The sequence below is a fragment of the Athene noctua genome, chromosome 12 (genome assembly GCF_965140245.1).
Source record: "Athene noctua chromosome 12, bAthNoc1.hap1.1, whole genome shotgun sequence".
NCBI lineage: Eukaryota > Metazoa > Chordata > Aves > Strigiformes > Strigidae > Athene > Athene noctua.
The window spans coordinates 12,750,635-12,764,813 of record NC_134048.1 but is presented as its reverse complement, the minus strand read 5'-3'; the positions used below and the strand labels follow the sequence as shown (position 1 = coordinate 12,764,813).

The 14,179-nt window shown below is 42.2% G+C and overlaps 1 protein-coding gene across 1 annotated transcript in view; it reads right to left on the bottom strand.

Annotated features, from left to right (window-relative positions):
• Nucleotides 1–681: 681 nt before the first annotated feature.
• The window catches only part of UBTD2 (ubiquitin domain containing 2), a 57,553-nt gene continuing 44,055 nt past the window's right edge, over nt 682–14,179 (bottom strand). The window contains exon 3 of the mRNA XM_074915885.1: nt 682–3,938. Within this exon, the coding sequence (XP_074771986.1) occupies nt 3,541–3,938 (398 nt within the window). The 3' untranslated portion in view covers nt 682–3,540. The remainder of the gene's footprint in view (nt 3,939–14,179) is intronic.

Below are 14,179 nucleotides of genomic sequence, written 5' to 3'. Positions count from 1 at the left end.
TTGTCTGCTAGCATCAGTTCATAGCCCGAGCTAATCAGGAATGACACAAAGGGCTGATGGGTCTAACAAAAAATCTTATTATTCCTCACTTGTCTGTACTTGGCATTGCAGTTCATGGCTGTGTACATTAAAAAACCTGTTGCATTGCTTCGATTATACCCAAGACACCACATGGTGCAGGGCAGCACGCCAGCTGGCATGCCAAAACCCAGCCCAGGCCCTGTGTCCAGTGGCAACGAGCTGCAAGTTCAACACATGCTCACGCTGCAAAACAAAGATGCACACACCAGCGTGCTTCTATCCCTTCTCCCCGCGAGCAGCCGCTGGTGTCCCCCATGCAGACTGTACCAGTCCTCACTGGGGCTACCAGCTGGACAGCAGTTTAGTACTTGTTTAGTCTCACTTCAGCCATGCCTACTCTGCTCTGCAACTAAACAAACCTTCCCTCCCTCAGGCATGGGGGGAGCCCTGCTCTGCCCCAGGAGCCTGCACAAGTCCCGCTGGAGCCTCAGCCTGGTCCCCAGCACTGGCCTTTGCACCAAAGACCATCTCACAGAACAAAGACAAGGCATTTCAGAGACAGAAATTACTCTTCTCTCAATGTGTATTGCAACTTCTAGTTGTATACATGGGATATGTCAGTCAACATGCTGTATGCTTATTTTTTTAATATATATATATATATATATATATTTTGAAACTTGTAATTCTTTCCTAAATCTTGTAAAATTTGTTTCCAGCAGGGTATGTGCTTAGTACACCTGTCATTTTATATAAAAGATCTTGAAAAGACTTCATTTTCACCTATAAAAGCATTTTACCATTGAACTTTTTGTTTTAGATACGTGCTTAAGGGACAGGAAGGGGAGGAAGGCTGTTAGAGAAAAGAGTATTTTCATGAACCAATTCTCTGTTCTACTGAAAGCCCACTTATGACGTGGCCTTCAGATCATCACCTTGCTCCCTAACATAAAAAGCAATCAGTATAAAACATAGTCATCTATTACGGCGTAATAAAACTGAACCTTTTACAGCTAAGGGGGGAGAGGGAAAGAAGGAGCCCTCCCAGACCCTACACACTGTAATTTCAAAAACAGTACATGGTGACAATGGCCTGAATCAAAAATAGAAAAAAAAAAAAATCAACAAAATGTATCATAGAGAAAAAGTAGTGTTTTAGTATTCACAGTTACAGAACTGTCACCCTGGTTTGCTCCTCCTTAATCTATCATGAATTTCTCCGCTTCCAGAACAGACTGCAGGGAAATGACATTGTAAAAACCATTTATACAGAGAGGTAAGTTATCCCTTACAAAACAAGTAGTGTCTTTCTGGCACAAAACCATCCTTCGCCCAGGGAAAACCCAAGAGATTTTTTAGCTGTTTATATATCAAGTATTTTTTTCCCCTCTGGAATGCAAAAGATCTGGCTGCAAAAACTCAGTATAGTAAATCATGTCTGTCTTAAAAAAACTCCACAATAGAAAATTTTTTATAGATTAGTATTTATCAGCTTTGATTTTATCTTTAAAAACAAACAAACAAACAAACAAAAAAAACCAAGTCACTTTGGTGTTTAGGAGAACAGGGAACTAATTTTCCTTTATACAGCTCTGCCACTGCACTTCATTCATCCTGTACCAAAGTAGGAGCTGTCAAAAAACCATAGGCTTAATACAACATGGGGACCAAAAAGAAAGATATATTTATTTCAGGTTATTATATATAATAATTCAAGTTATTTTATATGCATTCAGGGAAATGCATATAAACTGTGGATCTGTTTTGCAACCATCAAGGTAACTTGTGTGCCTGCTTCCACCTGCTGGGAAAGACTCATGTTGTTCTACAAGTGACCTCTGCTCATTCTGGCTCTACGCTGATGCTCACGGAGCAAGAACTCCCTTCGAGTCCAAGAAACTGAGTTCTGTGGAATTAATGAAGGAGTAAAGTTTAAAATTGTCAGTGTAACCCACCAGTTTCACTAGCAGACAAGAAAGAGCTGGAACAACTGTAGCTTTAAACCATTTAGACCAAAGAGGGAAGACAGAAACCAATAAAAATATGCTATTCATACCTGAATAGCACATTTGACTTGGGAAGAATTGAGGTCATTTCGATGATGGCTGAAAAAACAAGTAAACTAGAAATCACATTTAAAAGGAACAGGGCATTTGATCTCACACAAAGGCATTACCAGACAGGGGTGCAGAGTAGCCAAAGGAACACAGAGAGCATCTCTTAACTGAGGAAACAAACAATTAGATTCCCCACCCCCCCAATATGCTCTGATTCAGATTTTTGAGTCTACAAAAGGATTTGTCATTTGCTGAAAGGGCTCCTCTTACATTCTGAAGGGAAAGCACTGGCTGTGAAACACCACCATCACGCTCTGAGCTGTGGGTGTGTGTCAGTGAGGGTGCCTCCAGTTGCCCTGGCTGGGGAGTCACCAGAGCTAGAAGACTGGCCACTGCTTCAGATGACACTCACACAAAAAGCTGAAAACCATATGCTGTCATGTCCTCCTTACCATCTTCCAAGCTTTGTGCCCTCTAGGAACTTAGCAGGGGAAGTTGCAATCCATTGCATCTAACTGCAGTTTAACCTGGACCTATTACACTGGTGCCATTTGACAAAGGTGATGCACCTAACGCTTAAGCACAGACCAGCGCATCACTCACCTTAGCTAGCCTGATCAAAGCTTGTTTTCATCATCTGAGTGATATATAATAATTCAGCAGGCACGTACTCAGGTGCCAGTCAGCCAGTAAACGTCAGGCTAAGTCAGTCTTGTAGCAAGTAAGTTACAGTACAGTACATGAAAGTATACATTGACTAAGTTATTGCCTAAGGCTCCGGTGGGCTGCGTTCCCAGCTCGGGAGCCAGCAATGGCACAGGACTGTGTTGCCATCTTGGAATGTACAATTGCTTGGTCTGAGCATCACCGAGAGCTGCCTGCATGGGACGGAGACCGAGCTGCCAGCGCAGCTCTGCTACCCAGGGCTGGCTGTGCCTGGGCAAAGCATGTGAGTTAGGTCAAACCAGAACAGATCCCCGTGAACAGGCAGCACGGGACCTACCCAGAGCAGCTGTGATTCTTGAACTGTATGTGGTGCTGATGTGAAATTTTATAAATTGATTAGTTTAATTTAAAAAAGTGCTCTCTGTTGCTCTGGCTCCATGGATCAGGACACCACCTACAGTTTTAAGAATCATTACATATTTGTATTGTTTAAGTGAACTACAATCTCTTCCCTCCCTCTTTTTACCCCCTCCCTTTTCCCTTCCCCTTCCCTCTCCCTTCTTTTGCCCTTGCCCTGTGCTGCCTGCAGTTGTGTTAAATATGATGATCAGGCAAACTCCAAAGGCCAGTTTACATTTTTATGTTTTGTTTTTGCAGATCTCCATCACAGATGGAATTTTTGCTGGTCATTTTTTGGAACCAATCCATTAGCAGGACAAACCGAAAGAAGAGAGGGCAGTGAAAACAAACCCCATGACAGAGACGGAGGGAAGAAGAATCAATAAACAAGCAGAAATCAGTTTTCCACCGGGGTGGGATTTGCTAAGGGCTGGCTCACGATGACTTGCACCACGTAGTCCTTTGGGATTTTCAGCTCCTCCAGTTTCATTTTGTCTGCCAGTGGCCTGCCTGAGAAGAACCAGCGCTGGCTGCCTGGCTCCACTCCCTCCACCGCGTGCAGCCGCCTCTTCATGTGGTACACCGTGTCCATGCTGCGGACCATGAGTTTGAGGTCTTTGCCTGTGGACAGGCGCAAACGAAGCTGGCATTCGTGCCCTGAATTGGGTGGGGGATCTGGAATATCCAGAGTCTCCAGGTCACCCTTCTCCTCTATCATGTTGATAGGTGGGGCGAGGCAGTAGACAGGAAGCTGGTACCGGTTGCCCAGTTCATCGTAACACTCTGTAAGAGCACCTTCAGGAGATAAGAGAGGAAAAAATGAGTATGAATGCATTTCACATTTAACACTGAAGTGGTCATGCTCAGAAGCATTTACCCTACTGTTAAACCATTTGAGTGGTGAGGTCTGAATTCAGGCTTTAAAGGATCAATGACAACAATCTCAAGTTTTCATTAAAAATTGCTTCACCTTGTTTTCATATGGAAACTTGGGGTTGAGTTACGAGCACCTCCTAAAAGCCAAATGCACCCGTCCCTCCTGATAAACCAGGATAAACTTCAAAAGCAGCAGGAAGAGCTGAGGGAAGATGATGTTCTCCCCATGAGTCATTTAAAAGAGGAGTACTTTTCTGGCAGCGCAGCCTGAGGTTCAGGCCACATGTGCACCCAGAAAATGCTACATGGATGAACTATACTAACCCAAGCCCTGTGAAAAGACAAAATGGTAAAGACCAAAGGCAAAAGACCCCTGTGAAAGAAAGATTTTGTAACTTCTCAAACATTTAAAAATTGCTGAAATAGTTTCATGTAGGACCCATGTTTTAGTGAGCATTGCCAGAACAAACACACACGACCACCCAAGTCAGACAACTCTGCGGCTCTGTATGGAGCACGATGTCACCACCAAAGCAATGACACCCAGCACGTACTTTATATTTGCACGGGATCTGTAACTCCCATATTCAAAGCTCTGAAGTTTCAGGAGTGATTTTTATTTCCCCAGACTCCTGAGAGGTTCCTCAGGATAAATTGGGTGTTCGTGGTAAAGGCAACCGGGCAGCAGCGTGCTGCCTTGCACAGGGCATTCCTTCCTACTGAAATGGTACAACATGCATGGAAGGGCTCAAGAATTATAACTCTTACTGAAGTAACAAATACAAGCTGACTTTTTCACAGTACGAGACTCACTCTATAAAGATATTTCAAGAACTACCCTGAAAAAAAAGCAGCACATTTTTCAAAGAGTTACAGCAAGAGAAGGCTGAAAGCAAAGCCCTGCTGCATACAGCACACATCACCTCTTGCAGCAAGCCAGGAAACTGAGATGCTGAGGAAGCTGCATCCTAAATCACAGCAGAAATCCCTTCTTACTGTGGCTAAAAAAACCCCAGACATTCACACTCTCAAGCAAATGTTCTCCCTTTTTGAATTTACCTGCTATAATAAAGTTCTGCATTTTTGCCCCTAGAGGGGGCACATTCACTTGCAAGATCACCCATCCTTTTGTAGTTGGAAATGTTTGAAGAGGAGCCAAGTCCTTGGAGCTACAGAATATTTAAAAAACTCTTTGACTCGGCAGTTCTGCACACAACATCCAACTGCTCCTTGTTAGAAACTAAGGGCGGTTTTTTTTAGTTGGAGGTTTTTTCATGCTGACAGCGAGTTGTCTTAAACTTTGCTGTTTGATCAGCAAAATTACCACAATATAAAATTGTAACTTGGGGATATACTGTGTCACTCAGTCCATGTGACAGCAGCATCTTGTGCTGGAAATCTTCTTTCTTTTAGACAGAAGGCCCGCTTTTTTAAAGATAATTGCGTTGATGAAAACACACAGAAGTAGTCTTTGGCTAGAAGACCAATGTTTTAGGTGCAGCTGCTTTTCGAGGCTTTTCTGTTTGTACAGGTAGCACCAGGGCCACTACGACCTGAGATTTATTGAGAAAAAAAAAAAAAGGAAATCCAGAAAAACATAGTTATACCACTCACTATAGTCTTGTATTATTTATGAATCTCAGAGCAAAGCAGCTTTTATCGAAACTGTATTGGATCCATACCTTTCATGGTACTCTGTGATTCACAGACTAAAACCTGAAGTTCCCATACTTCAGTTTTGTTCTACAATGTTCATTTCATTCTGTACGCCTGATCTATTTAGTAAATGTCACAGCACTGAATTCTGGTTCATGGTTCATAGAAACAAGTGGATGCAGTCTGCTGCTAAAAAAAAAAATAAATCTAAACTTCAACAGCACTGAAATTTAGCCAGGGCAGCTAAACCTGGACCTTTCTTTAAAAACCATGGATCTTAAAAAGAATGCTCCTACTTTCGAACAGCATATCAAAGAATTAATTTTAAAAAGCATGGTGTAAGCTTGCTAAGGAATTTCTTCATCATTTATATCCTTGCCCAGCTGAACTAACATCAAGGTCAAAGCATATGCTATAAACACTGGGTTGCTTAATCATAATCAGATAAGCAATATGTAAAAAACCTTCTGAAACAGCAGCTAACTTGGAGGTCTGTCTTTTTAAAAAGAAGAAAAAAAACTAAGAAGAAAAAGACACACTAGAGGAAACCTCTTGTCAATAAACAGTGCAAAGTCCCATCCCAGGCTAAGAAACTGTTTATAACAGTTACCACAAACCTTACCAGTAATCCCATTCTTCCACTCATACTGGCACAAACATCCCTAAGGCTCTCAAGGCCCGTTACCTACCACTCAATGGTTTTCAAGAGTGGATAAATCGGTTAAAGCACAGAAGACAAAACTGCAAGCAGAAGAGACTTAGGGTGGTACTACCTCCTTACTGGCACACCATGCCTGCTGAAGGCCAAGCCAGAGCTCCCAGAAGGAGGTGAGGAGGTGTTGGTCCTCACCTCCAAAGACACACAGAGCTGTGCACACACACTCTGGTCCTCTTTAGCCAGCTGACGCCCTCCAGGCTTTACCAGGCTTTTGGTTAAGTGATCTTTGGAGATGGTCAGTCTCTGCTACTACCTTCAAGATGTTGTAAATGACAACAAACTCAAAGGCAGAACATGAAGGGGTGTCATAGTGGTTGGAGTTCAAAAGTAAAACAATGGCTGAATGTGTTAAACAGAAGGCGTGATGAGTGTGGAGCTATTTTAAGTGATGTCGGCAAACACAAGTTATCAGAGAGGAAGAGAGAAAGTGGTCAAATTGCCCACAGCCACCACGGCAAGGCCTATCTCACCAGCCAGATGGCAGCTCCTCACCAAGGCACTCACTGCAGCGTCCCTTACGCAGTGCAAAGCTTGCAGGAAATTAAACAACCAAACTACAAAACCCTTTGTAATTTTGCTGTTATAATTGAAAACCATGTTTCTGATCCTTCCTGCAAGATACATCAGATTAGGCCACACAAGTTATTCAGCAGAAAGGGGCACTAAAAGAATGTCAAGCTTTTATGAGAAAACACAGAGAAAAAAGTAAAAAAAAACTGTTTTGGGGGTTTTTTTAGGTTTCTCTGTTACCTAGGCAACTAGGGTCCTCACCATCCAGTTACAGCATAGGAAGGATGCAGCCTTCCTTAAATCAGAGAAGGAAAAAGCAATGCAAACATCGGTTCTGCAGTTCAGACAGGCAGCCCTGTGCCCAGCTTGGCAGGCAGGGTGCTTGGAGCTGCATGAGAACAGCCCTTGCCAGCCCCACTTAGTCAGCTTTCCCTTTCCTTCCCCAAATCCTGCAGCTGGACACTGCATTAGGCAACCAGACCAAGTTCAGATGCCAAAGCCTAGAGGGTGAGTCAGTACTTTGAATTTTCACTGCTGGATCATACCAAGAAACTACATAAATGGGACAGATTGCAGGAAGAAAGCATCGGAGAGGATGAGTGGCAGGCACACAAGTCTAGGTGGAGGATTCTGTACTGGACATGAAAGATCAAGATGTGATAAAAAGACCTTACAACAATATTAAGGAGAGGACAAGTTAAGTTTATCAATGTTTCATATACTTGAGTATTCTTTGTGTATTTAAATGCTCCTCTAGATGCTGACATGACGTTAATAAACTTGGACACAAAACATCCTGGTAGCAACATGAAGAACTGCCTTTGAGGAAGCCAATGATGGAACCAATCAACAAATGAACCTACCCATCCAAACCCTAATCTTCTTCAACTTTCTACCATTCAGAATTAAGGTGCCATGGCATATAATCTAAAGAGTGCTTTAAGTGCATTGACTGACTCATTATTCTGAAAATTTCCCAGTTAGTCAAGCAAGCTCTGGAGTCAATCGGTATCCATGCTGCACCACAGCTATGGAGTTAACTTTATATGCTTGATTCAAGTCAGACAGAAGATACAATGCTAGAACCACAGTAGAGAGGATTATTTCAATATTTCAAAAGTAGTATCAGCTTGGAGACTGAGGAATTACAGAAGAGCTACAGGGCAGAGCTTCCTGTTGGTTGTTAACCAGGTAGGAGGCAGCTCGAGAGTTTTTATGTGGAAAGAGACACAGATGTGATCATCAAGCATACAGAACAGGAACATTTTGAAATTAATTGCCTTCAGGCCATAAAAACTTTAAGATTATTAGGTTGGAGATATTTCTCTGAATTGGTAAGGGAAAACACTAAAAAAGGGCTGGGTGATACACTGCTTCCACCCTGCATGTTAAAGGATTAACAATTTAAGAGACCTAAATGACATGAAGGTGAACTTTTTTACAAGAGTTATTGAAATCAGGCATATGTGACCATAGTCATCTAAAAACATAAAACGTTTTAATGTATTTTAACGCCATTTTGGCATTAAAGCTGCATACCATTCTCTCTTCAGAAAAAGCAGCATCTTTTTGTTTCTGCTCATGATGTGCCTTCTATTTCTTTAAGATCTTGAGCAGTTTTGAGAAGTATTGCTCAGAAATGCCCAAAACTTAACTGAGCAGATTTCCATCCCTTCTTCCCTACCCCCAGACAGACTTGCTGCAGGAAGAGAAATTAAGATGACATAAAACAAAAATCTAGCATTGCAATGAGACTAGCTAATTTAAGAGGCTTAATTGTCTGTGTATAACACATTTGCCCAAGGAACAGCTGGTTCATTTGTTTTTCTTAGTGAAAAACTCTATTCTAAACCCAAGCTGAGCCTGGATTGCTGAATAAATTGGCAATAGTAGAGCTTTCACCTGTAGATTATTGGTGTGAATACAATACAGGTCACTAATGACTGAAACTCATTATGAGCATCAGAAAAGACGCAGATCTTCTTCTGGGTCCTACAGTACAGCAATTCCTAGAGAGAAATGGCTGCGGCAGAAAAGCTGATCTATCTCTTCATCTTTATTAGTTGCTGATTCCAGGTCACAGCTGGGAAACACAGGATCTTGTAAGAAAAAAAAATGTGTACTGACGTCAACAGCACGTGAGAGTGGTGAAGCGTGACTTTGCCCAGTACGTGAACAGGATTGAGACAAACAAGTAGAAACACAGGAGTGGTTTGTTCCAACTCACCTACAACCATCACAAACTGGGAGGAGTTAACAGAAAAAAAGCTTTCATATTAAATCCCATATAACTTAATAATGACTGAAATGGCTTAATGCTGCAGTTAACAACCGTAGCGCTCCCATTTTCTGGAGGGCAACATGGGGGAGTACTTGTGCAAGCCTGTGCCTTACACCATGTGCAGAGAACAATGACGAGGCTATCATCATTAATGGTATGGATAAAGCACTTGATAATAAACCACATATATAAGCCCCTTCCCATGCTTCTAACCCACTAAACTTCCATGCGTTATGCAAATTTAAACTACCATAAAGCTATTGTACAAAGCCTTTATAAAGGTATAAACTTGTCTCCTAAGCCACAGCACAACTGCTTACACAATACAGCTCTGCTCTTATCTTCAGCCTCCCTTTATAAACTTACTCCAGCTTCTTAAAGAATGGGTTTTGTAGATAGTAAGTGTTAAGCATTTAATAATTCTCATTTCAAATTCACTGCAAAACAGCTCTTCCATCACAGGAACATTATTGGTCTGGCTCAATTCCACAAAGGAGAACAACTCCCAGAGCCAGCAGGAGATCCCAGTGCTTCAGGAGCTGCTTGGTGAGTGGAGACCAGCTCACTCCTGCTTGTGGCAACGGGCACAAGACTAACTGGAATTGTGCTTAGTGCATTACAACAAGGGAAAGGTGGAGTAAACTAAGATACTCTGCTGCTGACTTTGTAATCACTCTGTTCTCTGGCAGAAGAACCACCTTGTAGCTGGTTCACTGAATCAGCTACTGCTCATGCTCATCTCCCTGCTTGCATGTTCTTTAGAAAACCCAGCTAACTCAGGCTGCAAGATTGCTGATAAAGTAACATACATTCAGTTGTCTGAAAAGGCTCTGCAAGGCAATAACCCGAGATGAGCTTGCAGCAGAGTATTTGCTACACAGACTCTTGAGGTCCCTTCCAACCTGAATGATTCTAACTAGCTGCTTTTGCTGTAATAATACTTTAGAGAGCAAATCTCAGTTGGGAGTATGTAGTCAAAGATCCCCCATGTGTATCTAAGTCGTCCTGCTTTAAACTAAGCACACCTCACCCCAGTGCAGGGCAGGTTTATGAATCGAGCTATCTCATGAGTAAACCACTCTTAAACCAGTTTTGCAACTCACGCCTGCATGCTGGCACAGGGGAGGAAAACTCAAACCGCTATCACCAGATCCGCGGTGCCCGGTACCAGAGGGCAGCAACACTGCAGAGAGCTAAGCTTGCACTCTAAGATGGCATTGCCTGCACTCGCCTGCCAAAGAAACTGAGATGCATCCGAACCACAAAGCAAGCCAAGGGATTTCTGCAGCTCCTTCTGCACTAATCTGCTGGCTAAGAGGGATGTGCCATCCTCACTGAGTCTGAGGTACATCACATGCCTGTGCTGTAACTGAAAGCCAATCTGCCTCCATGTCACCGCTACCTATGTTTGTCAGAAACCTTTTGTTTTGGGCTGGATTTTGGAAAGGGGGGCAGAGAAGGAGCAGGGGGAGTTTATTTTGGGAAAAGTCTGGTGCAGATATACAAGCTGCATTGCTGGGCACACTGATCCTCTCCCTTTATCATAGCAGAGCACCAGCACCAGTTAATTCATTAGCACTAATTAACTAGGCTGAAGGTGAAAGATAATTAAGATTAACACAGTTTTCTGAAAGGCAAAAATTTCTGCACTAGACAAGCAAGGCACTTTTCTTCAAATTTAGCAGGTGTGGATCCCTTACCATCCCTGCTGTGCTGGAAGCAGGAGAGCAGGGCAGGGAGAGGGGAGGGATTATCTGACACAGGAGGAGGGATGGGTGGTGATGGAGAATGATTTGGGAAGGAGAATACTACGGGAAAGGGAGGGTCAGGGCCATAAATAAGTCCCTCAAAAATTCCTCTTAAAAATCCTCGCTAGTGCCAACTAGTGCAGTGGCGATCTCATTAGAAGGACTGGAATCTTCAGCCCCACAGTGCTCGTCTGCCAGAGAAAGAGGGGAAGCCAGAGAATAGAGGATCTATACCAAAAAGCTCAAAACTGGATAGCAGTGTAGCTTACAGAACAGAGCTAATTCTTCCTTAATGCAGTTTTACTAGAGCACAAATACCTAGTCTGTGCAGCTCATTGGCTTTTCATCTGCTTGGGTTGGGGCAAAGACACCCACCTGGCTGTACATACATGTGTAATCCAGTGTTGCTAAGGACTGTCAGTTACTAGACCAGGACTATGAATAACAACTATAAACTAAACAATGCAAGATGATGGTAAATTTTAACTACAACCATGGGTTTAGAGGCTGGTTAACCAGTCACCCAGTCATGGCATCCTTTACGGAAAGTTTACCCAACCCTTTCCTTGCAGGCTTTTGCCACTCTAGAACAGACCAATTCATCGGCGAGTCGTTTTTTATCCGAATGAAGTTTGAAAGAGAAAGTCAATTATGTATTAATGCTTGGTAGTTGTCATGTTAGCGATACCATATGTACTGCCACATCTATATAATTCTGTAAAACTTGGATCTAATATTGCAATAAGATAACAGCTTCCAAGAAACATTACATCAAGGTTCAAAGATGACAAGTCTTTTTACTAATGAAGTATTCATGTACTATTCTGCTTTGCATATCATTAAAATAGATGCCTGTCTAGACAGGCTTCTTAGATTATTTTTTTTTTTTAAATCTGGTTGGTAAAAGAGCTTCTCCGTATACCCTCTTCATTTATATTTGCTGTTCTCCATTCCTCATCTTCAGCAGGGTGGGGGGATTTGGAGAAAAAAAAGCATGGTATCACAATCATTTGAGCCTGCATCCTATCCCTCCATGGACAGCTAACTCGGCAATTTTTAAAGTGACCAGGTTATCTGTTCAGTGTGAGGACCCACAGAAGCTGAACTCAGATTTGCAGTTGTCACTGCTTTTGTTACCACTGAATACTTAACGAGTCTGTTGTTCCTGTAAACCCAGAATGAATACCTAGCACTCAGCATCCAAAATCCTATGACATGTTAAAATGGAAAATCAAATGAAAGGTTAACAACAGTATTTTATGCAAATGCTAAAGATCTTCCTTTTTCTTGACAACCACAAAGACTTAAGCAGTTTTTGCTCTGGAGGTCTACAAAGTTTTTCCTCTGCTCTCCTAAAACAGACTTGTAAAAGTCTCCTTCTGCTGCAGAAGTAATGGATGTTTGTCTACAATGTCACGGAAAGGCCCACAGAAAACAGAGCATACTGGCTCTTGAGGTACAAATGCTTTATTCTTTCAGAAAATAGGAGATGCCATATGGACTGCAGAAGGTCTGTTAATTCTAAACTAGACCCCTACGTTTACAAAGACTCCACCATCCTATGAAAAGCAACATGCTTTGTGAGCACTGTTTTTGGTGTGCAGAAAAATGTCTGTCCATTACAGTGGGACTTTTTACATAATAACTATATACAAAACATCACTACTCAGTCTCACTTTCCTAATATGACAAACTACTTTGTTATTTCTAGTTACTTCTGGAAGACAAAGTAACTGCTATACTATTTGCATTTTACTATAAGAAGATTTTCCTTTAGCTAAAGATCAGGAGGACTCTAATGATCACCACTATGGACCACAACATCATCCAACAAATACTCTAGAGCCTGTTGCATTCCTTTCCAAAGACAAAAGGCAAAGATAACCTTACCTTTGCTTGAGACTAACCTCATTAAGTACAATTCACTTGTCCTTAACTGCTTGTTCTACCTTGGACCAACTCTTGTAGCCACCTCAAGAAAAAGCATGTTCTTTTGCTTCTAAGGCAGAGAAGGCACAGTATGACCTATGCAGAGAGGTTCAACAAGCCACTAGTGACTGTAGTACTTTGAGCTGCTCCATCTCCATTGCATGACCAGTGCCAGTGTGCTTAACCTTCGAACAAGCCCCTGCCCACCACAATGCCCTCTCTGGGCAGCAAAACAATATTTAAGACTTAATCTGACCTAAAAGTGGATATGGGTGGAAATTCAGCTCAAGACAGCACTTACAGCTTCGGCTAACAGAGCAGCAGAGACAACCTCTTAGACTGAACACAAAAGCAAATGCTGGCTTTTATGGAGTGCAGAGAAAGCCCACATCAGTTTGCAATGAGAGAAGGATGTGGAAAACTCCTACTTTCTATGACTAAACAACAACCCTCCCCATAACCTACCTATATGCAATGGAGGATAGAAAGCAAGCACAGAATGACCTAGACAAAAGCTTCTCTCAATCATTCTTCTCTTCTCCCAAACTTGCTTGTATTCCTGTGTTGACATCCAAAGACCTGCTAATGAGCATGGAAGTCACTCATTTACGTGCTCAATCTCCAAGGATAACCAGCAAAAATGTTAAAGGCTCCAGGAAGGTCAAGCAAACTGACAATCCCACATTAATACCTATCTCCTAAAATAAAACTACAACACAAAGCTGTTTAGAAAGGTGGGGGCAGAGAGGATTACAGAAGGTTGGAGGAAAGATGTGAAGCAATAGAAGCCTGCAGTATTGCTTTATCCCATGTAGTGTGCTCTTCACCTCTAGGATGCTATTCCTTCAGAGTTACCTTATTTACAATTTTTAAAAAATTTATTAAGCATAAACATAGAAGATTTCACATCTGTTAGAGCTGCATCACGCTCTAAATGTGCACCTAGCAGAGGCTTTGGGGATCTGCACAGATGCTGAGAGCCCAGACATTCAAGGCCTTGCTGCAGCTATGACCTTCTACAAAAAACTTACTTGTTCTGTAGTGATCAAGCAAAGGCAGCTCTGAGATCTCATTTTTTCCTATATAATGACTAACAGTCAAAACGTATACAGAAACACACGCTTTATTTTGTTGCAAGTTTTCTTTGCAATAACACTACAGAACAAACATTGCTTACTCCATACTAGTTTCTGTGTTAGGCTCAGACATGCATCAGCAAAAAAGCAAAGCCCACTCTGCTTCTCAGTGATAACTGTCAGCAAAAAGCAACTGCCAGATCCAGGTCTGAACAAACTCAGCCTCTTTCAAGTTACAATTT